The sequence below is a fragment of the Plectropomus leopardus genome, chromosome 4 (genome assembly GCF_008729295.1).
Source record: "Plectropomus leopardus isolate mb chromosome 4, YSFRI_Pleo_2.0, whole genome shotgun sequence".
NCBI lineage: Eukaryota > Metazoa > Chordata > Actinopteri > Perciformes > Serranidae > Plectropomus > Plectropomus leopardus.
In genome coordinates this window covers 24812254-24839900 of record NC_056466.1, presented here as the reverse complement: position 1 = coordinate 24839900, position 27647 = coordinate 24812254, and the positions used below count along the sequence as shown (strand labels likewise).

General features: G+C 38.8%; 1 protein-coding gene across 1 annotated transcript; it reads left to right on the top strand.

Moving 5' to 3' along the window:
• Positions 1-434: 434 nt before the first annotated feature.
• tmod1 (tropomodulin 1) lies at positions 435-26113 on the top strand. The gene is given in 14 exon segments (XM_042484733.1): positions 435-772; positions 6355-6438; positions 6585-6662; positions 7080-7216; positions 11443-11599; positions 14144-14260; positions 16852-16896; positions 16899-16940; positions 19007-19137; positions 19541-19648; positions 20343-20486; positions 20934-21078; positions 21804-21903; positions 24654-26113. Coding segments are annotated over 11 exon segments (1131 nt in total). The 5' UTR covers positions 435-772; positions 6355-6438; positions 6585-6662; positions 7080-7093; the 3' UTR covers positions 24673-26113.
• Positions 26114-27647: the final 1534 nt, after the last annotated feature.

The window sequence follows — 27647 nt, the reverse complement described above, 5'->3', positions numbered from 1 at the left end:
TGTATTTTAAAATGTCTTGAGTTCACGTGTATCATCTCCCATTTACCTTGGCTTTATTTTTGCATTTTGTGTCACAATGTATGTCGTTTGAAACACATTTGCAGCACAATATTTTTATACGAGAATCCTTTTCATATGTGGGAGACCTAAGAGAATATGAAAGACACTGTGCTTCTCAGAAGATAAAGCACAGTCGAGGGTCATTCCTCTGGCTTACATGTAGCCTTAATGGAGCATTTTACATCATCTGTGTCAGTGTCGTTAGGATCTAAATATAAAGGCTATAACAATCAAGCTCCAGAGGCCCAAGCTTAAGTTAAAAGTTGTTCAACGTTTTCACTCGACAATAGAGAACCAACGTGTCCGATGCTGGGCGCAGTCCCGCTTCATGACATCACGGGAGTGACAGGGCAGCCGTGTCGGGGGGGGAGGAGGGAGAGGAGGAGAGGGAGGAGGAGGATCTCTCCCCATAAGTTTACTTTGCCCTTTGCGGGAGATGAGATTCAGCCTCCGCAAACCCGCCGAGAGACGACCAGGGACGGGGGAGGAAACGTTGAGAGCACGCTGTGAAATCTGCTGAATTGAGGATTATCTGCGGGTCATGGCCGGTTTGGTGTAGTCGCAGTTTTCTGTGGATTCCCGGGTAGTGCGCGTGCAGCAGAGCGGACCGCGCGGTGCGACTCCAGGCGGCTCTGAAGGAAACCATATCTGGTCAAAGTATTCGTTGCTGTCACACAGCGGGACTGTCCGGCTATAAATAGCGCTGGAGGAGGTACGGAAATAAATGCAAAAATGATACTGCACACTGTTAAACTGGAAAATGAATGCATAAAATGATGTGCAGTACAATCTGTTTAAAACTACTAACATAAGGCGACTGGGAATAAAGAGGGCTTCCCAAGTTACACTGAGGAATATATATTTTCTGTGTTTTGTTGGAGAATGTTTAATTGGCTCTTGTAGGCTTCCCTCTTAAAGTATCGGCGCTCTGCAAGTCCTAACACCAAAACTCCTACACAGAAAGTCTTTCTTGTAAGCTGGGGGGTCCTTGATGCAAGAAAAATGTGACATTTGAATTGTGACTAATTTTGATGATGTATAATAATGTCTTTTTGCAAGGTTTAGTTTGGATTTATAACCAAAAGAAAATAGTTTGAAAGGAAGGTCATCATCTAAAATGTGTCAGCTTAACATGATAACATTAATATCCATATAACATCGCATAAATAAATGCAGAAAATGTAAAACCTTCTTGCATAATCAGGACTTCTGTCAACAAGTGCCATGAGATGCAACAGTTGTTGGCTGACATGTTGGTCTTCATTTCTTCTGTGACCTACATACATCACTGCAGAGTAAATGGAGACTTGTAACCTTTGCTACTTGGTAACTTATGGCGTTCGTTTTGATTAGCATAGCTGTGCTTACTGTGTTGGTCAAACTGGGACAAATAGCATCTTTGGTCACCTCTCTACAGGAGCTGTTTTTCACTGTTTGCCATGAGCTTGTTGTTGCACAGTGTTTCACCATCTAAAACATGCATACATGAATTCTTAAGTCTGTTCTTCATCTCTTGGATTAGTAATGTATCATATTAGCAGCTAGCTTGACACACACTCTGATTAGTGAAGTGACACAGGCACACATGACTTTTTGATCTCTTCAGAATGCAAAAACGGTCAGACCTCAGGTCCTCTAGGCCCCTCATTATACACTTCATGATACACGACTCCACACTGGTCCCAAAGTGGAGACTAAAGACACATCCGATGGGTTTAGTGTCCTCAGCACAAGAGAGAATCACCAAACACGACTGTTAGATCACGGCCTTCACTCTCTCTACTGTTAATCTCGACTTCACGTGTTTCATGTAGAATAAATAGGAACAACTTCACGTGAAGAAGAATCTTTCTGGAGTGCACTATTCTGTTTTGGTATGCTTCTTTGCATTTTATCAGTGCTCACCAATATGTAAGTGGACACCCTTGTTACTCTCACAGCAGAAAACACACAGTCCTGCAGCTTGTCTCTGCCAGAGGAAAGCTGACCAGTTGCCTCTCAGCTGTTTTCTACTGGACACATTCACAGATTAACAACTGCAATCTTGCAAAAAGTTTAGACCGACACCAAACAAATGTCACAATAAAGTTTTGAGTCCTACAGAAGGTAAATAGCATAAAGTATGATGGAGTCTATTAATATACTTAATCGTGATAGAATATTGTGGTATTGTAGTATTTAATTTTCTTTTTTTTTTACCAAGTCCATTAGTCCACCTTCAAACCTGCAGTTAGCATGTCGTTAGACTTTTCAGGTTTATCAGATTAGGACATGTAACCTGTTTGGGCGTTAAATTTGTTAATTGCAGCCTCCTTTGCTTTTTTTTTTATTTTTATTTTTATTTTTTTATAACCAACCATTAATATTTATCAGTACATATGATAAATGAATTTCCTCTTTTTAATCTTTTGACATTTGATGCCCTCAGTCAACTTTTCCAAAAAAAGAAACATCTAGTCACAGCAACCACACACTAGTGCACCCTGTAGCAAGAAAGATTTGGCTCATGTGTTGTAAATTTAGTGTCTCTGACCTAGGGGTTATCTTGAGTTTGCAGCATTGATTATGTTTCAATTTGTATATAGAAGTATGTACAAATATGTGGAGGATAGTGCCTCCTAGTTTAAGTTCCTATGTTTAGAAATGACAGCGATACATCTTCCCCAAACTGAAGAAATTGAGATTGAAATACCCACATGCCACTCACCGTACATTCATGGACAGAGTATAAGACAGTGGCCCCTAATGCACAGATATTCATGTTTTTGGTCATTTGTGTGCCTCTTTGGAGTTTCTTTGAATGTCTCTGTGGTCTTTTTGTGTCTCTTTATGGTCATTTTGTGCCTCTTCCTGGTCGGTATGTGTTAATTTGAGTGTCATTTTTCAGATGACGGTCAGACCAGGGGAGCCTCTGACACTTGGGGCCCGTGGGCCTTTGCCCAGTAGGCCCGCTCAGCAATCCATCCATGTGTACGTGTGATTCTTTTGTCGTGACAGCTGTAAGCTGTTTGACGACATTAAGCAGGAAGTGGTCTGCTGTAGCATCTAAAGGTCCAGCGCTCTGCTGCTTTCAACTGTGTTTTGTGTGCTGATTTATTGGCTCTAAGAGTTTTTGGCCACTCTGAGAGCATGTGTGAGTTTTACAAGGATTTATGTATATTTCACAGCTGAAAAAACCTCTGCAGGGTTTATGTTTAAAATTAAACTGAAAGATTTACAAAGAATTTGCTGTTAAAGCAGAAATGTTACAGGAGTAGCTGAACTCGTGTTTTTACTGTGAAAAAGGTTCTACTCCTGCAAGATGAGTTATCATTTAACATCATTACGAAGGTTTTACACACATTTTCAGCTGATTAATGATCCTGTATGAGTGCTGCTATTCTTAGAAGCCTGAGGACTGAACAGGCTTTGTCTGGAGGTCAAAGGTGAAGTCAAGTGTTTATGACTACAGGGTACATACTGGCTTGGGTTGCTCTTATTTGCCTCTTCTTTGTCCACTGAATGTTCTCCAGTGAAGCAGAAGCTTATAGAAACGTTACAAAAACAGGCACGGGTCTGTTTGATATCATCAGGGCACGTCAGCCTCTTCCAGCAGACTTGAAGCGTTATTTGGAGCTCAGCCCAGTTCTTCATCTTTGGTTTTGGAAACTTGTCTTGTCGTGGAGCTTAGAGAAAGCAGAAGAAGAAAACGGCACGCTTGACTCCACCTGTTAGGAGGTTAGCCAAAACACACTTGCTGACATACTTAAGATCAAAAAGAGAGGTTTGCAGTCACATTTTCTGCACCTTGGTTGGGTTTCTAAGCTACATCACAACCTTTTCTGCCTAATTTGAGATCAGTGTCATCCTTTGATGCCAGGTTCAGTAAAGTTATTATTAGTGTTACCATGTGGACATCTATCAGCAGCAGCTCACAGCACATTTCAAACCCTGACCCGCAGTTTTAAGAAACCGCATACGCCAAGTGTTTAGTGCTGTGACCCACAAATGTTCCGCTGCAGTTCATCCGTCATCAGTCATCTCGTCCCACAGCCAACACTGAAATGAAGAGAGTGAGAGAGAGGAGGACAGTCTGTCCACACTGCCAGTGGAGAAGGAAAGCACAAAAACACCCCACTTTTCCGGACAAGACATTTGGTTTATCCCGGGTTGACTTTTACATTTTCCTGCTGAGTGCTTTTGAGAAAAAAAGCAGAACAGCACTAAAGTGACAGATGGGTCAGCAACAGGATATAATTCTGGGAGGAAACAAAGTGCGAGGAGACAGTCAAAATCTCAAGTGAATAGGTGAAAACTTGTAGTGCTATAGCTAAAGGCCTGTCCTCTGTTACAATCACACAAAAATGATATATTCACATACATGTTCAAATACTTTAGCTGATGCAGCAAGTCACACCTTAGCAGTCTGTAGTTGAACTTAAGTTAAAAGTTAAGTTAGATCAATGTTTTCTTCTGTTAGTCATCTATCTTATAGCAGCTGATTTGTAAAGTTGCTGCCTTCAGCGACTTCAGATGATTCAAGCCTGTTTTTTTTTTTCTGCCAGACACATTTTCATGACACCGTCTACATTACCCAGTAGATTAACCAACTCACTATCACAAGTAAGTTCTAGTTGAGACAAACATCATTACTTCTTTTATTACATTGAGAATTTGGGACCGAAAATAATTTTGTTATGGCATCTAAATCAGTGTTTATTGTCATAAGCTAAGGCCACATGCACAGCCTCGTCTTAGGTTTGGGCAATATGGAGAAAATAAGATATCCAGTATTTTTTACCAATTCCCTCAATATGGATATTGAGCCAATATTGTGGGGTTGACTAATTGTGCTTTCATAGAATATTTACACAATTAGATTTTTGATGAACTATAATTACGTTGGATTTAAAGGCCAAGTGGGTAAAGACAAATAAGTTAGGGAAATTACATCAGATTAATGTAATACAGCCTTTAAAACTAGGAAAACACTATACAACACTACAACACTATATTACAATATTCAAGATCTAGGACAGTTTTTACCATCACATGATGATATCAGTATAATATAAATATACCTTGTACCTTCTATTCCTCAGCTCTTCCATGTCATATCCATAACTTTTTTTCACCATAAATAAATGGCCAGGTCACTTGGACATTGATATTTCCAGGTAAATTAGCTTACTTCCTGTTGTAATTTATGGACAAATCCCAAATGTTACAACTCCGCCAAAGTATTATAACTTGATGTTAGGGAATTGTGCTTATTGGAGATCAGTGGCACTTTTATATCACTTAAATATAAAGGAAAGTAACAGTCAGGTAGCTTAGCTTAGCACAAACACTAGAAACGGGGGGCAGCAGCTAGACTGGCTCTGTCCAAAGGTAACAAATTTACCAACCAGCACCCCTAAATCTCACTGGATAACACATGGTGTAAAACTGTAAAAATAACATTGGCTGTCTGATGGGGTCTGAAGCTGTGAACTATCTTCTTGACTGGGTTTGCAGGGCAACATGCGCAGATATCAAAAGTTAACACTCCCAGCCACAAAACAGTCCAACACAAAACCCTGCTAGGTGGATTTTGCTAACTGTGGATGCCGCCAAGCTAGCTCTTTCCCATGTTTACCGTCTTAATGCTAAGCTAAGCTAGCTGGCTTCATATTAGTCATTTATGAGACTTATAAGTTTTCTGATCTAATTCCAAGTAAGAAAGTAAAAAATGTATCATTCTTCCCCAAATGTCAAACTCTTCTTTTAAGACCAGTTACCCTGAAGAAATCCACTTAACAAAATCTGTTTATCTAAAACAAAAAAAAAAAAAAAACTGTGAAAATGGCATGAGTTGCCTTATCAGGAAACATGGAACTTGAAATTAAGTCTTCTACTAGCTAGCCAAACTCTTCTACAATCAATTTCAATAGAGGAATGTGAAATTTAAACAAATAACTTTAAGTTTATCTGCAGTGAAAACAGCATCAGATGGTCTGTAAATGTGACGCTCTTACACAAGTATTTCAGACATGCTGGTTCAGTAAAGAGCAACCAAAAACTGCAGTTTTACAACATGGCTTAAAAAAGGAAAAACTGTACAAAACAAGAGTTCACTCTCCCAGCTTTCTGTAGCGGCTCTGTCAGTTACTTTAGGAAGAAATGAAGATGGCAAAATTAGAAGAAAAAGAAAAGCCAGCTGCGGAATATGAAGCTTAATATCTTTCCCCACGAATGACTTAAGTGTATCTGTTGTTTTCTAATTTTGAGAGTTATCCATCTCTCTACTTACTTTTCTGTTTCTGCCCCTTCCAGGTCTCTCTCTTTCCCAGCAGCGCAGCAGGCACTTGGCCGCCTTTGCTGTTTCTTTACCCCTGAGCTGAGCTGGGGGTCATTGAGGTGAGTGTACTCAAGTTTTTACAGCAAATAGCAACATCAAGTGACACTCACTAAAGCATGCATTTTTTTTCTCTTGGCAATTCCTTCTGACACTTTTATTTTACCATCAATTTTCTCACTGCTTTCCCTGCTGTTCCTATCCACAGATACAGATTTTTTTTCTCAAACTTCCAGGGTCTTGAAGGCTCCTGATCTTCTTTTTCTCATTTGGAGGGGCGATTGAGGTGAGGAAACCATTGAAATATCTCCAAGATCCCTTTGTGTATTTTCACAGTAAATATATGTATTTATATTCTAGCAGCAGTGAATCTCACATCTCATACACGTCAGTAAATCTTAATCTGGCAAAAGAGAATTTGAAACGAGATGACGATGATTGAAATAAAAGTTTGCATTGCTACTTGTGTCACCTCAAGCAATTTCGAAGGACAATAACTTTAAGTGTCAGCTGAAAATTCATAGTTACTATTCACATGTTTATTTTATGGGATAAAATCATTCTATTACAGTCAGTGTTGTGGATATTTGAAGCCATGTCATCCTCTCAAACAGACAATCCAACCAACATCTAACGTTTCGATTTTGTCTATGAGCTCTTTTGTATGTGTGCCATGTTAAAGTAACTTTATCCACATTTCCAGGTGTGCTGTCCATCATGTCGGTGTTGAGGAAGGAGATGGAGAAGTACAGGGACATAGACGAGGACGAGCTGCTAAAGAAACTGTCCGAGGAGGAGCTGCAGCGATTAGAGGATGAATTAGAGGAGCTGGATCCTGATGTAAGTTTATAATATATCGTCTATGAGGAGGAGTTTGTGTCACTGTGTTGGTGTCAGAGGAGAGTTATGGGGTCGTGCGGGCTTTAAGAGGCCCCTGATATATCATACTGCAGTGTGCAGTCACCACGTGTCCCTGTTACTTCGTCAATTGTTGATAGCTAATGTATGTTAGAATGAATGGCTGTAATGTAAATATTGGTGTCCACATTATACAATGTGGCCTGATGGACTGTGTATTGAATGCGGTGTAAAACCAGCCAATCCATAATCTACCAACAGGCAGTTAGTGTTACTGCACAACGTAACCATTGGGCATTATGGGCAAAGCAGAGTTTATATTATGTGACTGACTTGTATTAAACTAAAGAGGATGTGTGTAATCTATGATAAAATAGGTGAGACAATGGGAGAAAAGTTCTCTAGTGTGTTGAATATTAATATAATAGAATATTACAAGGAAGAGGTTGTTATAGTGCATACAGGTTAATATATTTTAGTTAAAAAAAAATTCCTGTTCATTAATCACTTAGTTGATTTACAGAAAATCTATCAGAGTTTTCACATATTTGTGTAGTTTATTCATCCATGAAGCAAAAATACCAAACATTTGAGGGGTTTTTCTTTTGCTATTTGTGTGACCTTTTTCATCCAGTTTATTAAAAAGTAGTTAACTAATCCAGATTGATCTAAAATGAAGTTTTTCAAATGCATGAATTTGAACATTGTTAGTTATTTAAGACTTATTTGAAAATAAGAGATTCATTTTTGAAAATACTCTACCTTTTATGTTATTGTAATCATGCCACTTTCACTGCTTAGTTGCCTTCTTCCCTCGCGCGGAGTGCAGACTACGGGAGACCAACATATTCCCATGTCTAGGTTGTTGAATTTGACATTTTATCAAGCCCCTCTACAATGCACAGGGTACCCTTTAGCATCTCTATGTGATGCACAACTGAAAAATTGTGTCACATGGATAATGTTGTGAAACGATCAATGTTGGGTTTCAGCAATAAAACTGTTTGGTTAGGTATAGAAAAAAGATCATGTTTTGGATTAAAATAAGTCCTTATGTTACATAATGTGTAAATACATCACATGATGGACCATTTCACAACAAGCATACTTAAATTGCACAAATTCACTTATTTTAATGTCTGATGCATCTCATAAAGATGCAAAAGGGTTTCCTTAGGTGTTCATATCACAGGTTGGAGAGGCAGGGTGGGGTACCATGTTGTTAAGATGGAGTACAACACACCCTCACCCCTATAAACAAAGTCAATTCACTATGAAATTAAAACGAAATTGGATGTAAGAACAGCAATTGCAAGATGATAATGCATAAACCAACACCAAGAAATAAATAGGTGGAGTAACTAATTACACACATATCTGCGCAAAAATAGTGTTTACTATGCAAGCTTTCAGTCAGAGATCCTCAAGGCATAGGCAATAAGGCAAGGCAAGGTAATGCCATGAAGAAGGTCTCTGACTGGATGCTTGCATAGTATACATGATTTTTGCACGCATTTGAGTGTGTGTAATAGTATGAAAAAGATGATCTTGTAAAGGGGCTTCTCACTCCACCTAACCGGGACAAGAAGCCCTAACCCTAACTAAGACAAACTAAAATTTCAACCATTACTCATTAAATGATGATCTACAAGTGTTAAGCATGAAGTGCAGTGTAAGGGAAACAGGGTGGTGTGCCATGTTGCTTATTATTATGATACAGTAGGTACAGTACACCAGTTATACTTCTGTTTAGTTTTTGTTGCTTTTTCAGACATGTTTATCCCTGCATTTGATGCATCCGCCGCCAGCTTCGTACCCTCAGTGATGTATTGAGGGTCGAGGTGGTGACAGCAGCTGTAATAGCTTTCTGATGAATGTTTAACTGCTCTTAAAGAAGCTGGATTCCCCCTCAATGCCAAGGGGATGACTGGAAGGGTATCATGTGCAGGACTCTGTGTGTGTGTATGTGCGTATTAACAAGACTGATGCCAGCAGTAACTGGCTGGAGGGAGTTCATGACGTAAACAGAGGAAGCAGTGAGAGGCAGTGCGTGCGTGCTTACCTTGTTTGTGCCTGTTTATGAGGGTAACCCGTTACACAACAGTAAAGTGCCCATTTTCTCTGAAACACACTGTTACCCTCCCAGCAAGGTTCCCACATCACTACCAGTAAGCCATTGAAAATGACTCAACATGTTTGGACATAACAACATGTCTGCCAGCTGTACTGTGATTGTAGAAAGATAAATGTATTTATAGTCATCTAGAGAACATTTTGTGTTTTTCGTTCAGTACTGCTACTACTCACAGTCATTAACTGACACACTACAGTGTGAACTGGTACATGCTGTTTACTTTTTCTAACCATAACACTAGTGTCAGATCCTTGTGACTGTAGCTTTAACTCTAGATTTGTGAAATTTTTGTTTGAAAGCTTTTCTTTTATAAATCTGGAGTAGGTTAATACAGATCTCTTGTACCTGCTTGTAGATTAAAAATGACATTTCTCAAATCAGTTAAAACGGAGGTGAACTTCTTTTTTTTTTCACCTAACTTAAAGCTGCACAAATTCATATTTTACATTTCAACGTCTTTAAGCTGATTGTTTTTGTTTTTACAACCCATATATTTACTGTTTTGGCTGACCAACTCAAGGCTGCTATTTTCAACTGAAAATGCTCGAGTATACCAACTATATGCTGCCCAGCACTAAATAGCTAACAAACCAAGTTAGCATCTTGCTAGTGAAGAGTATTTAGCAGCTAAAGAGCCAGATATTTTTCCCCAAAAATTGGTGGAGACCAAAATTGGATCTAAAAGGAAAGTGAATATAGTTTTCACATTTGTTAGGTGACCAGAAAGCATGACTCCAAGTAATGCCGCTGTTGCTTTTTGTTAGCTGAATGTGTAAATATGAAGCCACTGTTTGCTACACTAGTTCGCCTTTTCTGCTTTGAAGATGATAAAATGCCCTTGTTCCCTGTTCCTGAGTAGCCAGGAGACACAGACAAAGAATCTCAGGCTAGTTAAAAATAACATCCTGGTAGCATGCCTGTTATCTACAGCTGATACAATGTGTGACATAAAAAGCCTGGCAGTGGTGGTGTGATATAGCCTTCTCTCCGCTTCACTATAAATACTACTGTAAGTCACGCGAGATTTACAGACCACTCTTGGAAAAACTGAATGAGAGAGAGGAAGAGGGATTATTCTTTTACTTCTATGAGTTTATTGCAAACCAAATAATAATGTAAGTGTGGCCTGACAAACTGCATTTTTTTTTTTTGAAAATTCTTTGCTGGCAGAGCAGTAACGGAGAGACAAAGAAAAAGTGAGAGAGACACGGCGTCATGAAGAGGCAGAGGCCTCTAAGTGCTAAAAGGACTGATAAGATATGAGGTTATAAGTAGTACTTGTAAGAGCTTGTTTTGAATGTCGCTTTAGGTTGACAATAACGTGTTGAGCAGAAGCAAAGCTCTGGGAAATGTCTTGGTTCTGTGCTGGGCTGGAGAGAAAAGGACCAGTGTGGGAGTTACATTAACCAGATCAAAGATACTGTACTTCTGTATCGACATCTGTCTCACTTTTATACTTAAATTTTGTCATTGTTTTGTTGTCTCCCTCCTGAAATTATCCTCATAATTGTTTTAAAAAAATGTAATGCCAATTATATCAATTCAGTCTGGGGAAAAGATTGATATTGTTAATGAATACCTGCATAATGTATAAAAGTGACCATGAAGTCTGCTTCTGGGATTTTCTATTTTTAACAAGTTTCTTTTAAATCTGCAAAATGTATCCTGCATTTCTTGGTCTGTTTTATTCATTTGGTGGATTATAATATTAACTATATTCCATTAGATAACTGGCAACATGAAAGAAACATCATAAATGTGCTGTGTGTAGCTATAGCCACAAGAAGTTAAAGGTGCCTTTATTTTCAGGCATCTTTAACTGTTAATTCCTCACAATAAAAGACAGAGGTTAGAGAGTTTCTCTGACATTTAAATCACCACAGACCTTGTATTGGATTTGTTTCTGACCCCTGATTGGAGTGCACAAGGAGCACAAGAGGAGTGCACTCAGAGGTGTCTGTATGGAAGATAAATAATGGAGAGAAGGGTTTGATTCAGTAGTACCACTGTAGGACAGCCGGTGCCAGCCCTTTAAATTTGATTAAATTTAAATTAAATTTTCCTTCTTGTCTAGAATGCATTGTTGCCAGCTGGGATGCGGCAGAAGGACCAGACCAAAAAGGCTCCGACAGGAACGTTTCAGAGAGACAACCTGCTGGCTCATCTGGAGAAACAGGCCAAAGAGCATCCTGACAAAGAGGACCTGGTGCCTTTCACAGGGGAGAAGAGAGGTAAAAACGTCTCATTGTAAACCTAATTAGATGAAAATTCGTTTTTAAGCAAATAGATGACAAGAACATTTGATGTCAACACTATTTGGTTTCACTAAATATAAGAGATGAAAGAGCAGGTCAGCTCTACAGTCTTCTATTTAGATTCACATTAAAGTGTAAGATTGGTATTTTTTTAACCTGGCCCATTTTTTTGTCTCTAAGGGGTACAGCAAGTTTTAAAATTGGTCCAATACTGTCCAGGAGCACAGCAGCTGACAGTGACAAAACTGACTGCAATGTAACCACTAGGGGCATATGCACACCATCAGTGTTTGTCCATAGAAAGAGTAAGATTCTTTTGTTTAACCAGAAACAGCCCAAAATTGCCATCACCAAACCTACCAGACTCCATCTAAATGGTGATTTTAGCATATATAGAGTCAGCATATTTTCATATCTAACTTGATGAATTACTGGTGTATTTAAACTAAACCAGAGGTGACTGTTGGAACAGTGGAAAGATTTTTGAAGTTTGTTTTGTTTCTGTTGACTTTGATGAAGTGTGTTTTACGATGATAATACTGTTTGAAAAACACCAAACTTACACCTTAACTCTTAAATAATTGCTGCCTAAACTAAGTGACATGCCTCTATCCTTTGACAATCCTTTAAAATCGTCTTGATTTCTTTTGAAAACATAGAAGGAAGGCAATGAGCAAGGAAAGAAGAAATGACCCAAAAATTAGCAATAAATTAGTTTAAAAAAAAACAAAAACACAAAACACCTGCAAAATTAGTTTTAAAAAAATGACTAAAAAAAATATTAGAATTCTGTAGCGTAATTTTAATTATAATTACAGCTTTTCAGTATCTTTTTTCATTTTTCCTCAGACAATTTACCCCAGCTTTGAAAGTAAATAAATGAATAAAAATTACATTTTTTTTTTTTGCAATTTGTAGAACATTTCTTACAAAGTTGCTCATTGCCTTTTCTCATATGTTTTTGAAAAAATATAGCACCAACTTACTCAGGGCGCAGTGGTTAAATACTTGTGAGAGGCCTCTTAAAGCAGCACAAGAAATTATATATTTTGCACCAGGTTTAAAATGTGTCACAGGAAACCCTGAAGAAGGTTTTGATTCCCTAAAATGTGATTGGTACCACAAGACCACACGTCACCTCCCCAGGCCTCGTGAGGCCTTATAAGCCAGCACTGGCCTAGTGCGGACACAGAGGTGTGTGATGGATGGTGAGAGATACCAGACATCTCTCTGTGAAACTCTAGAAGGTCTCTCTGCTGTCACTTTCGTCATGTTCTCATTTGCTGGTGTCGTTGCATTAGTGAACTTGTGTTCAAGAGGAAGTGCATTTCAATTTAATCTCACAGACCAGCTGTAAAACTGCAGGAAATAAATGAAAAACAATCTCCACTCCCTCAGCGACTACAGTCAAGGTACCATCGAGGAAGGCTTTTAACCTGTCGTTTGTCCAGCGGAAGAGTCGGTCAGCTGTGAAAGAGAGCATGAGAGGGGAGTGGAGGGACGGCAGTTTCCACACCCTGTTCAGAGCTGTCTGTCATCACTGCACCGCATTGTTTCTTTTTACCACTCCCCTTCGCTCACCCTCAGCTCTCACAAAGAAAGCTCGTTAGGTTGCTTCATAGCTGGGCTTGAAACAGGTTGATTTTCACTTGCCACAACTTTGCACACAGCGGTGTGATTGTGACTGAGAAAGGACACGGGTGACTTTCAGAGGAGCTGCTAAGCACTCTGGGTAACATCTTGCCACCTCATTTATGTGGGGGTCAAAAAATGTCTGGCTGAAATTTGAGGAGCTGACCACACAGACAGACATAGCAGACCTGTCAGTGAAGACACAAATCTCTGAGTCTTTACAGTGACGACAGCCTGCGGTCAGGTGTGACGCGATGAAGGGAGACGCACTGCAGACGGCTCAGCTGTTATATAAGTTTTTAACGTCTGCTAACAAACAACACAAAAACACACAAAAGCTGGTTTGTGCTGGGAAGCACTTCAGACATGATAAAAATCTATAACAACATTTTTATAAGCTGTTGAACAGAAAAACTGAACTTTTTAAGCAATAATGTGAGACATCAGCAGGAAGGGAAAACTGGGATCCTGACACTCAATGTGCGGGCGTGCAAGCAAATATTTTGCTGATTTAGTCAGACAAACTGTAAAAGTTATAGCTTAATAACCATATAGTGCCTGGTTTTGTTTTTTATTAGCTTAAATGCGGATCTTACCTGGTGATTTGATCAAAAAGTTATACATTTCAAACTCTGTCACTCCTTGCCATTCAGTGGATCATTCCTCACAGATAAGCATGTAAGGGTGAGGGCCACTGAAGTATACTGACAATATTCAGTTTTACAAAGTAACTTTTCTTCTCTGGTAGACTAAATGTGCCAAAATAATCCTTTGACATGCTGGTATCTGATGTTTTTTAGGTAGCTACAGGCACATTGTTTGCATTTCAGCCCAGGACATACATTACAAGTTTGTTTTTTGTATTAAATCTAATCATTTGTGTTGTAGGGAAAGCCTGGGTGCCTAAAAAGAGGGTGGACCCCATCATGGAAAATGTGACTCTGGAGCCGGAGCTAGAAGAAGCCCTGGCGAGCGCTACTGATGCTGAACTCTGTGACATCGCAGGTAACACGCTCACATCTCCTCACAGTCACATGTGCTTTACAAATAAGGATTATAGGTTTTATTTTACTCTTCTTTTTCACCAAATTGACACAGAGTTGTTGTTTTTTTTGTTTCCTCATGAAAAATGCCTATTTCCTAATTCAAGATTACTTTTACTACATTTTTACAGTTAAGGAGTCATGGTGAAGGCAGTTCAGAACATGCACATAATGGTAGACTAAATAGAACAATATGGGGGAATTTAACTGATTGTCATCCAGAAAAATACAGAAATATTTTTGGATTTCCTGTGAAAACTAACACACCCACATACTGTTGATATATAAAAGCATCTGAATGAATGATATTAATAGACTGGGTCCCATCTCTTGAATGTGCTGAAGTGCAAGTGTCTGATTATTCTTCATCTTCATCTTCTCTCACTAATCAGTGGCCTCAACTTCCCCTCATTCATTTACTTTTTTCTTTAATCCAGATCTTCTCCATTTCCTCTAGCGCTCCTTCCATCTTCCCTCCACCTTTCCCCTTCATCCCTCCATCAGTCCCTCCATCTCCTCCATCCCTGCTGGATAACTCTGTTCGCTAACTCAACACCATCCAGGGTATCTGTAGACTGCACACGGTGTTTGCATGGAACAGTTCTGGTCCTCTTGTCATGTCCATGTTGCCTGCTTGTGTTAAGCAGACATTTAGCAAAAACCTTGCAGCTTGTTTCAGTGCCACAGATCATCACGTTTGTACTGTACATGCATCACACAGGGACTTTCAATGATTCTGTGTGATGGATGGCAAAAAACTTTAAACATATTTGTTTTAAATATGAATGAAAACATTCATTTTATAAAAAGTAATCAAGATGTATCTCTCCATGTTTCACACACTCCAGTTAAAGGGACAGTTCACCCCAAAATCAAACTATATATCATTCCTCTTCCCTGTGGTGGTTTTTTTTAATCAGTCTGTTGTTTGGTTTGAGGTGCTGTGTGTTGGAGATGTATCATGACGCGGTTACTCAAGATTATCCACAGACCTTGTTGTGCGTTAATGGCGGCAGCCTTGGCTGAGCTGTAAGGTCAGCTAGCTCAGTACTACTCGGAAAACTAGCTGTAGACGCACACTTCCTTCTGTGCAGTGATTCAGTTGGCGGATGTAGTTCAGTAGAAGGAAAATAGCTCCTACATGAAACAGCTCACAACAAAGTCTCTGTAAGTAACTGTGTCGTGATTTCTAAAAACAAGACATTATTGTGGAGTTTTCAGATGTTTCTGTTTGTTGTTTTAGCACTTTGAGATGAAATCCAAGGCCTATCTAGTTCCATTATATAAGAGAGAAGGCAGACATCTCTAAAGCTCATATCTCCGACATTCTGCAACTAATAATAATAATATTAATAATAATAAACTTTATTTATAAAGCGCTTTTTCGAAACAAAGTTATAAAGCGCTTTACAAGGTTGATCCCTGATTTAAAACAATGCAGGATTTAAGCAAAATAAAGAAAAACAAAGAAACAGCAACCCCAACAATAACGTCAATACCATATGCGAAGCAGATAAGCAAAGTTTACAGCTCAGTGTGCAAAAGATTTCACTGGGGCAACAAAATTAAAATAATGCAACACCTAATGACAGTATAAGTTGTCAACAGTTATGATCATGAAATAATCACAGTTTAAAACAGTATGCTAAAATTAATAAAAGACTTTTTTTTAAAACTGATGTGTTTTAAGAAATGATTTAAAAGAAGTTACTGATTCTCCAAAATCACACCAAAACAATGTAGATTGATTAATAGCACTGTAAATCATTTGTTGAACTCTGTCTTAAAAACTGTATATTTCTGAACAACAAGTATTTGTTACAAATAGATTAAATAGCAGCAGAGGGCCAACATTTTTATTTCTTAAGCATAAGCATGACTGAAATTTATAATCACACAGCACTGCATCAGAAACATTTTAAGAGCACAACACGTCTCTGGAGTTGCTGAACGTAACATGTCTGTCATTTGCTCCACAAGAGCAGCTTGATAGCTTGTGTTCCCTAACTGTTTATGTTTTTGCAAACTGTCGTGCTCTCGCTCTTTCTGATGAACAGATGAGGTGATAATTCTTTCAAAATTTGGTTTTCATTATGGTGTCCTTGGAGTAGCTGCTCGATTATATATTCCACACTGCTAGGACGCTAGTAGGATTCCTTAAGTTGAAATACTTCACAAGCTATTACCTGGACATCCTTGAACATGCAGATGGTGGAGTTGCACATTTACGTGTAGTCGGTCAGCAGTGGGCAGGACCTCAGCTTTGGTCGCAGAAACCAAAGCCAGTGCGTGTTAACTGTGAAACCTCACAGAATACAACAGCTCGATCGTTGAAGCTGACAGTGTCAGGTTTGACTTGCTTGTGATGCTGCAAGTGCTGATGTGCTGTCTGTATTAGCATGGTGGTCCACTGTACGGCCGTGACTGGATAGTCGAACTCTTTTTCAGCATTCCTCTCCCTCTCTCTTTCTCTCTCTTTCTTTCTTCCTCTGACCGTCTGCTCATTCCCTTCATTCTTTCCTTCCTCATTCAGTCTTCTTGCTGTCTTTCCAGCTATCCTGGGTATGCACACCCTGATGAGCAACCAGCAGTACTATGAAGCCTGGCCAGCAGCACCATAGTCAACAAGCAAGGCCTGAACAGTACGTAAAACACACACACACACACACACACACACACACGCACACACATATGCTCCTACACATGGACTCAAACTTACGTAACTGAGTCTTTTATTTGTTGAAATCTGCCAGTTGCATGAGCCGTCGTCACTCAGTTCAATCACAGATACATTTTGTGCAGGCATTTCCAAGAAACAAGAAAAAGTATCCTAAAATAAAGCAGATCGCTCAACAAGTCTGTAGAAGAAAAAAAATCACCTCATTCAAGAAAAATGTTGAAAAAAGTTCACTTGGACTGGAATCACGTCAAATGATCTCATGTTGGCAGAATGCTGATTTATTTTACCAAAGATGACTAGCTCTGTCTTATTGATTTTATTTTTTGCACTCCATGCACAAATATAGTTACACTCCTTAAAACTAAATCATTAATACAGACCCTCATACACTGTCCTATAGGTCCTCCAGAAATAACGGATGATTTATCTGTTTTTCCTTCATCTTGCACGACACGGTTGTATTCTTATATTACTTCACACACAGAGACACACACATGTTAATAAGCCACTGTTTATGTTGCATGGAGGCTCGTCCTATAGATTCTCCTCCAGATCTAAACACAGACGGGGCCGAGCAATCCCACTTCCAAATATGACCGGCTCTCATAAAGAGAGCCAGCTGTAGACTTCTGATTCGACAGTAGAAATTGTCACTTGCTTTGATTTCAGTGACATAAAGTGTTTGAACAAAGAGTCTTTTTCTGATTTTGTCTGAGCATTGTTTCACATGAAGATCTCTATTAAAACCGAACATCAGGACCTTCGGTTTTTTGCCAAATTTGATACTGTGTGTTTGTGTTTGAAATCCATAACATTCCATAAATTGGACCATTTATCAAAAGGAATTCAGTCTAGTTTTACAGAAATAATATTTACTGCTCAAAACATTGGTACAAGCAGATTTTTTAAATAATAAAATAACTATATTTACTGAAACATGAAATAAAACACACATTTATTGCTCCAGAAAACCCAACTAATACTTTTTAGTACAGGTCGCTGCCAAGCATCTTCCAAAGTAAACTGTTCTGGTTTATCTTCATTTCACTGCTGTGTGAAATAAATATTAAGTGAGTTAAAACTTGTTTGAGTTTCTCAACATATCATCTGCTGCTGTCTCTATAAAAGTTACAGTGCACCTGTGTGACAAATAGTTTCATGTGCAGATTGATGTACAAGTCTGTGCTGCAACTTATGCAAAATAATTGCAATAATGATAATAATAAATGAATTATAATAAAATGCCTTGACTGTGATGAATTACCTGTTTTTTTTGAGGGGTGGGGGGTTAATTTCAAAAATGTATTTTCATAACACATTGAACTTTTTGGTAACTGACTGCTTGTATAGTGGGATAAACAAATAAATATATATGCTGTGGTATCTGTTAGAAAATGGTGAGCGTACACTGTATGTAAAAAAAATACGGAACATGACTTGTTGAAAATGAGTTAAAATATCCAAAAAAATAGTGTGGTGTGCTATGTTTTGTTTTCCTCAAGTACTCTTGAAATTCAGTTTAATTTAATTCAGTCTCATTCAAGAATCCCAATATCACAAATCGCAATTTGCCTCATAAGGGTTTTACTGCATATGACATCCTCCTGTCACATCCCTCACAGCGGATCAGGAAAAACTGCCCCCCCCCACCAAAAAAAAACACTTTAACGACAAAGAACAAAAATATACAATATACATAAACTTAAGTAAAGTAATAAAAAGAAGCAAAAATGTTTGTTGTAAAAATGTTTTTATGTCAGTTGAAGGATGACACGCTCCTCTGTAAATTAAGAAGGTTCACTTTATAACCAGCAGAGAGCCCCATAATCAAGAGTAATATTTAACATGATCTCAGACTGTGAGAAAATGATGTACTTTCATGAACAGTATCAGTATCAGCTGTCCAGTTAAAACTGCTCACAGTGTTTGGTGTAGAGTATTTCGATACTGTCAGTCTTCAGCTCTTAAAGAAGACGCGTGGGGAGTCTCCTGCTGTACGTGACAGTGTGTACTGTAAATGTGTTGCAGGTGTGATCCAGTGCACCCAGTATAAACCAGTCCCTGATGAAGAGCCCAACTCCACTGATGTGGAAGACACCCTGTTGAGAGTGAAGAGGAACGACCCTGACCTGGTGGAGGTCAACCTCAACAATATCAAAGTAAGCGTGTGTGTTAGTGTGTGTGAGGATACGAGTTTAATTCTGAATTTTTCAACTTAAAAACAAGGTTTTATTTAGATTTGTTTTGGATTTGGACGTTCTGAAACTTACATGAAAGTGGTGAGTGTTTTCTAGTAATTACAGTACCATTAAAAAAAAAAAAAAAATTTTTACGCAAAAGATACACATGTCTGATTTTGTTCCAAAAGCTCCAGCACAAAATTTTATTTAGCATAACATTTTAGGTATTTCACAAACAAACTAGAGTAATGTTTCTGTATTACTGCAAATTTGGGGTTTTGTGTGAAGAACATCTATTTAACGGCACAAACTCAGTTTTGTGAGAATAATAAATGAATGAAATATGTAGCATTTACTGATCTGTAATGTTTTTTGTACGCAGAACATCCCCATCAAGACTCTGAGGGCGTACGCTGAGGCTCTGATGAAGAACACTGTGGTGGAGAGGTTCAGTATTGTAGGAACCAGGAGCAACGACCCTGTAGCATTTGTGAGTCACAACTAATGTTTGATACAAAAAGCTGCACAGAATCCATTTCAGCTGGTTTATTGCTCTCTTTAAAAAAAAAAAAATCCAGGCCACCCATTGTTATATCTGTTATTTGAAAGTAGGGGAAAGTGTTGCACACTCTATTAGTCTTTTGATCATTCTGTTAATCTTTTACAAATCTATATAATATTTGTTGCGTTTTGGACCTTTATAAATATATGTCAGTAAAAAATGGTATGTAAAATTTAAATCTCTATGTATGGTAGGAAACATAGTGGCTCTTGTCATTTTGTTTGGAGTAATTTGATTGACTTTAGCTCCTGTCACTGTTTAAAGTTTTGGTTTACTGTAGAATTTTGTTAGCCTAATGGCTTCTGTAACATCAGTGCCTGTGTTGGAATATGATTGTTGATCTTGAAGAATTGAAGAAGGCCCAAGGGCCGAAACATCATCTTAAAGTAAGAGAAAAGCATATAATTGTGATTATGGCACTAATAACAGCCAAAACTATATTTTAATACTCAAGAGCTTCCTAATAACGTGTTTTATATCATCTGTCTACCATGTTTCACGTTTTTCCCACCTAATCAGATGCATAAAGCAGTCCTACAAACACATTTTGTTTTCATATGTACCTCATGTGGCACGTGGCTACACAGCAGTGAGTGACAATGTGTGTTGTGTGTGTTTTCAGGCTTTAGCAGAGATGTTGAAGGTGAACACGACATTGAAAAGCCTGAACGTTGAGTCCAACTTCATCACAGGGGCTGGAATCGTGGGCCTCATAGAGTCACTGCAGTTTAACACCACACTACAGGAGCTCAAGATAGACAATCAGGTACCAACACGCACACACACACAGACTCATACACACTTACCATGCGTAAAATTGTAAGTGTATGTGTGTGTGATTGGGTATGTGTGTCAGGCCACAAGCCATCTTTGCCACTCCAGTCTAATGCTCCCTGATTACATTGTCGTGAGTCACGCTGCAGAGTCTGACTCACCGCTCGCTCATTAGCTCCACTTGTTGAATGATTCTGGCTTCCTTTGCCATCTGGCTCTTCTGACTGACTGACTGATTGAAATGATACAAAAAAGAAATTGAAAAAGTACGTCACCAGCTGCCACTTCATCCTCTGTTGCCATGGATACCACCTGCCACCTCATGGATAGTGGCACAGTTTGCCGAGAGGATGGCAGTCATTTTGTTTACCGCTTTTAATTCATCTCTCTATATTGCTTTTCCTCCTCCGTCTCTCCCCGTACTCTCTCCAAACTCCAGAGTCAGCCGTTAGGCAACAAGGTGGAGATGGAGATAGCCAGCATGCTGGAGAAAAACAGCACGCTGTTGAAGTTTGGATATCATTTTACCCAGCAGGGCCCGCGCCTCCGAGGCTCCAACGCCATGATGAACAACAACGACCTGGGTGGGTTACTGATGAACACACACACACACACACACGCGCACACAGACTCGATCTATGCCTCTTCTGACAGACTGACAAAAATTCATGAGCTTGTCTTAAACTGATAACATTTTTTGAACATATTGTGTTATATGACTGATTCACCTCCCAGTGCTCCAGTCAGTTATGTAACTCGTACTTTTAGTAGTATTGCATTTGGCAGTGTTGGTCGTTCAGTGCGTCAGTGCTGACACTTTATCTTCACTATATCTGCTTTAATCAGAGAGAAGTACCAGAGTGATATCATCGGCCGGTAACTCAGTAGTACGGCCAGAAAGCCTCAGCCAATCAAAACAGTGGCTTCCTGAGTTATGACATCAGCACTAAGAAAAGAGTTTGTGCATACAGGAACAAAATGAAAGCGGTGGAAGAAATGCTTCTTGGTATGCACATGCACAAATTAGTATGGTCATTTTAGTTGCTATTTATGTACCAAAGAGTTTAGTCAACCCCTCTTTGACAGTCTTAGTGCTTGTTAAGTTTGTGTGCGAGTGCTCTTTAACGTAACGTGAGGATAAGTGTGATGCTACAAATTTAGATGAGGTTCAGAATTCTGATTACATTTGGATATGTTTAATGGGCTCTTTTGATTCAGATGGTTTTATAATCCTGCTTATGTCACAAACCACTTGAAGTTAATTGTATGTGTCATAATCTTGTCATAACATTTCATTGTCATCTTGAAGCTCGTGTTGTCAGGTCAGAGTCGGACGGCTCCTTCACCCTCACTCTGTCAGTCCCTGAGCTGGAGAGAGCCTTCGGGAAAAAGTTCAAGTCCAAGACTAAGTAAAAAAAAAAAAAGAAAAGAATCACAAACACTGCACCGTTTGACCGCTCAGCCTTGTCTTTCTTCTGCCAATGTCACCTGGTTCTTTTTCCAGACCTCTGGAAACCTCTGCCACTGTCATTCTTCTCTGAGAGTCTCTGTTACTTCTCCACAGCACCTGTCATCACTTCGCTTTTTTTCATCTTTCAGTCATCCCTGGTTTTATTTCCATCACGTAAAAAACAAAACACACAAATAAAAGCAACAAAAACAAAATACAAACAAACAGCCTATACATTAATCTCAATAACAAATGCTCAAGCCCCTTAAACTTAAATATCACATGTTCAAAAAGGACTAGGAAGAAGTACACACTTATTTAGTCCTACCCCATATATACATTCACATTTCCCAAATTTTATATACAACCTGATATGATATGAACAACTATCCCTTTATTATATTCAGCCCAATACAACTATCCCAGTTTATTATACAACTTATTACAATATAAACAGCTATCCTCTGTTTTTATACACAGTGCAATACAATATACAATATGAACACCCACACTTGCAAATAATACCATTAGCAATTAAGTGACCACTTTTTATCAGTTAGCTAGCCAAAGTGTCTCCCAAATCTAGCTGTTGTTGCTCTCCAGTCACTCCACTCAGCTCACCGTAGTCAGAATGTATTTTTATGTTGCCATGATTTCTTGATATTTCTCAAAGCAAGCGTAAGAACCTCTGCTCGTGTCCGGAAATAGGACTTGTACAACACCTAAACAAAATCAGAACAATCAGAGAGAACTAAACTTTTGCTCAACCGAGGTAACAGAATGACTTGTAAACTTCCCTATGAAATATTACTGATGTTATTGCAAGACTAGAATAACTGTAATTTTTTTTAAATAAAGAAGAACAAACAGCAGATAAGATTAATTCCCCAATATGGACAACATGCAGAAGAGAAGGGCTTGAACTCTGCTTCTGTCATATGTCATGAGACAAGGCGCTGATCCCCCAACTTACTGGACAACAGTATTCACTGTATATCTCCTTCCATCTTCTTTTGGCTGTACTGTGAAGCTGCAGAAACCTTCATGATCATCTGTTCACTCCATCTCTTTCCCAGTGATACATAAGTGCTGTATTCTATTCTTTGGCCACTTTCTTTATGTTTCTCTTTGGCCTTTTTACTCATCTGATCATTGTCTTCTCCTGACATGCTGTTCCGACTGTTCGTGCATTGTCTGGAGCCATATGGCCTCCTCTGCTCGACCTGTTTTTTCTCTTCTTTTCCTGCTCCTATTCAGTGTTGGATTGTTTTGGCAAAAGGGGCAACTGTCCCTGATCTCCAAACCCTCTGTGCCCCCCAAAGTCTTTAGGTTCACTGTGCAGCAATATTTTTCTGATAATAATAAATTGCATATTTGTTTGTTTATACATATCGCACCACTAAATTCCAGTGTAAACTGAAAGGATAGGGGCCATAAAGGGCAACTGCACTGAATTTACAGACCGAACTCTGTCTAAAGGTTTTCGGGAGTGCTACTGCATACTTTAAAAAAAGTTGTATGAAGCCTTTGGTAGCACTAAAGAGCTGTTCATTATCTGGAAACTGATGTCACTTATGGAATTGTTAGCTAGGGGTTAAAACTGCAGTTGAGTTTGTGGGTAATGTAGGCAGTAGCTTTTGACAAGGAAGGTTGTTTTAAATAAAAAAAGACAATTATTCTGGCTGTTGTAGATTAATTCTGATACCTTTTATGAGTTCCAGTACTCTGTAGGCAACCCATGTAGGTTAAAATCTAGTTTATTTTCCCTTATTGTTTCAGTATATAATGTCATTATAGAGTGCCCTAGGTATGACGGTTTTTCTGTAGACCAACCCAGAAGCTAATGTCGCCCTGGTTCCCTCTTCAAAAAACCTATGGGATTTCTCCATTGGATTTTGGTTTATGGCAGAAATTAAGCTCTATGGAAAGGAAACGTTTGTGATACTTCCACACTTTGTTCAGCCAGATAATCTCCACAAATGAACACCACTTTGATTATTTTTGAAGCCTAAATGTAATCGGCAGAGGTAAAAAGCTATTGCTAGGCAACAGTCAACTACAATACAGTTTTGTCGCCACTGCTAAGACACATAAAAGCTTCAGCGTTTGCGAGTTAGTGGTATTTCCTTGCATTTTTATGTTGTAGAACAAAATGTGAACGTTTCTTCAGCTTATGTTAACCACGGTTTTGATTTAAGCCTTCTCTCAGAAAACCTGTTCAAAAACCCCATGGACTTTGAGACGGGGGAACCAGAGCTTCCGTGTTTTAGGACTAATTATGCTGAATTTTGCTAAAATCAAGTTACCACGAACCAGTTAATGATGATCACTAACAGAAGGGGCCTTCACCGCATTTTGGCCTTCGGGCCATAGTGGGATATTTCAAACTTGCTCTTATCAATGTCTTACCTTACTTTCCTACAAGAGCTCATGCTAAAGCTATTTGCATCCTGTTAAAGACAAAGTGCTGTTACTTGAATCTTGCTGTCCTGCTTTTTGAAGCATTTCACCTTCTTTCAGTTGCCTCTTTGCTTTACTCATATAAAGCAGGCCCGCTTTGCTTTGCTTTGCTTTAGCTGAAGTTGCAGTTGATATTCTGTTATTTCTAATTTTTGTCCTCATCCCCCCCCCCCCATCTTTTCACCTCTGTTTTCTCCACCTGTCATTCTCTCTCTTCTTCTCATCCCACCGTCTCTTCTCCATCTGCAGTAAGAAAGAGAAGGCTTGAGGGAGGACCCATCTACCCAAAGTGTCGAACAAATGTGTAGAAACCAGGGCCGCCCTCAACTCTCTGTTACTCCCCAAGCTTTACCATCTTTCCAAACTCAGTCCTGTAACCCTCTCCAGCCTCACACCTCCTATGGCCTACCCGGAAGACCACGGCCATCACATCAGGTTCAGTTGTCTCTTCTTTGTACTTTCCAGACCTTTTTTAGTAGATATTAAAGGATCCAGTGGGATTAATCAGCAGTGTCCTTCTGAACTTTCAGTGCACGCAAAGGGTAAGATTGTAAGTTTGTTTTTGCGCTCTGAAGTTTTGACTCCAGGTCCAGGCATGAACATTTGCTGTAGCTTTGCACAAACTTATCAGTCAAGGCTTACTTTGTCATCATGAATCCTTTAACATCTCCTAAAGTGTCTAGATTCTTTAATAAAGAGGGCTGGAGGTCTGGTTTTGAATGGGGCCCCATTGTAGGGTGACAGGACACTTTTAGAAATCCCTGTTTCTATTGATGAGTTGAATGAATTCTAATAATTATTATTATGCTGTAAATGAATTGTACTGTCATTATTGTTGTTCCCAAAACTTTTGATGTTGCTTCAAGGTCGACATACAAGGTATTTTCTTCTAATTATACATAAAAGCCAATGCCCCCATTTGAATTTTCTTGACCTAAAAAAAAAAACCAAAAACTAAGAAATACTGCAGTATTGGATTTTGATGCAAATATGATAATCTGACATTACAACCTTCTCCTTATTCGGTCTAAAAGGGTTTTTTAGTGACTCACAGTCCTCAGATACTATTGTAAGTCATGCAGATTTTTCAGAAATGGAGAGATTCACAAACCTGGCTACTGTGAGATTTGATGCTATATTCAGAATATATTTATTTGTGACAGACCTGGGAAAGAGTAAGAAGCCATTCAAATACTTAATATCTTGGGTTTGGTTGTGCTGGATAGTGTAATTACTTGTATAAAAATATTTCTGTAAATGAAAATGTACACTCTAATTACATTGTTATATTACCCAGCAGCCCCTGCAGAGCATTCCTGCTAGCTGGGAATGGCAACTTTTTATTGATATTACATATTCTATGAACCCCACTGTAAAATATCTGTGTTGTTACATAGAATTTATTGTCTACAAACCATTTTGTAAGTCAGACTATATAATAACCTAAAGTAACTGCAAGTATTTGTATGGATTTCTGTTACACTTTCAACCAGGTCTGGTTTGTGGATTGTTTGTGTTTATTTTTATTTACTGGAGCTAAAATGTGTGGTTTAATACAAAATGGTTGGTACTGTTGACTTAATGTTCATTACAGGTTTCACATTAATGCCTCAATTCAGGTTGGGATAATTTCAGTAATGGATGGTAGGATTATGAGGCAATGGGTCCCTAGGTGCAGATATGCAAAACGCCTCATCACCTTTGCTACATAGGAGCAAGAGACACAGTTTTTGTGTCTGTTTGTGTCTCTCCGATGTAATTTTGTGTCTTCATTTGGATGTTTTGTGTGGCTTTGTAGTTATTTTGTGTCTCTTTGCAGTTCCTTTGCTTGGTCTTTTGTGTCTCTGTGGTCAGTTTGTGTCTCCTTGCGGTTGTTTTGTGTCTCTTTTCTTGTGACTCCCTGTGGTTATTTTGGCTATTTTTGTAGTTATTTTGTGTGTATTTGCGGTTCCTCTACACATCTTTGTGGTTTCTTTGTAATCTTTCTGGGGGTTTTGGGGTCATTAACCAACTGCTTGTGTTTTGGTTTTTTTTGCCTGTTTCTGTGTTTGTGTTTTGTCTCCTTGCAGTTCCTTTGCATCTCTGTGTGGTCTTTTTGAATCATTTGTGATCTTTTTGTGTCTTACGGTTATTTTATGTCTTGTGGTTGTTTTGTGTTGGTTTGAGGTCGTTTTTTAAAAAAAAATTGTGTCATTTTGTGATGCCGTATGGTCATTTTGTGAGTTTTGTGAGTTATTTTTTGTCTCTTTGCTGTTCCTCTGCATCTCTCTGTGATCTTTTTTTTGTCTCTTTGTGGTCATTTTGAGTCTCGTCCTGTTCAGTATATGTTATTGTAGGTGACATTTTGCAGGTGATGTCCTGGTTGGCTTCTGACACTTTGGGCCCCTGGGCCTGTGCCCAGTAGTCCTGTTCAGTAATCCATCCATGTAGAGACAGCTTTAAAAACACAGGAAACCTCTAACGTCTTTACAGCTGTCAGATTACACAAATTCCATCCATTTTATTTATATGCAGCAAATGTTAACAGTCTCAAGATGCGTGTTAGCTGCGACGGGTCTTAACTCGAACACCGAGCATGAAATTACACTCTCATACTGGACGGATCCTTTTAGAGTTCACGATGGAAATGTTCTTTTCATCTACGGCAAAACATGTCTGTGGATACATTTTTATGTCCTTGTTAACAACTCCCAACTACACAATTTCATGCTTGTAATGATGAACTCTGCTGTATTTTTCAAATTATCAGCACAATGAGGGAAAAGGAGGGTTAGCTGCTATGTAACCAGGAACTAGAGCTAATATGTTACTGTCTGAAAATAAAACGGCTCCAGTAAAAATCACCAAAAAATGGTCTGCACTCTTGTTGTTTGAATGGCTCAAGACAAAATCAGTATTTTTCTGCTTAAAGATTTAGAGTTCTTGACTTCCGACTGTACCATCCGTTCATGTTTTCTTGATGTCAACAACTGTACCTGATACTGACAGCATGTTTAAGGTTTAGATAACCCGTTCAATGTTATTTAATATCACTGCTTTGTTGTTTTCTCGTCAGTGGTGTGGGTGTTGTTCAACAAATGGTAATTATGGATGTAAACATTTGTAAAACAAGAAGTAATTGAAAGTTTAAGGCAAAAAAGGACATTTTTTTCAGACTTGTGCCGCTCACAGTCTGTGTGTGTCCAGTTCTTTAACTGTGTCTAGTGTTTTGTGATATTTTACTGCTTGACTCTGTTTTGTTAG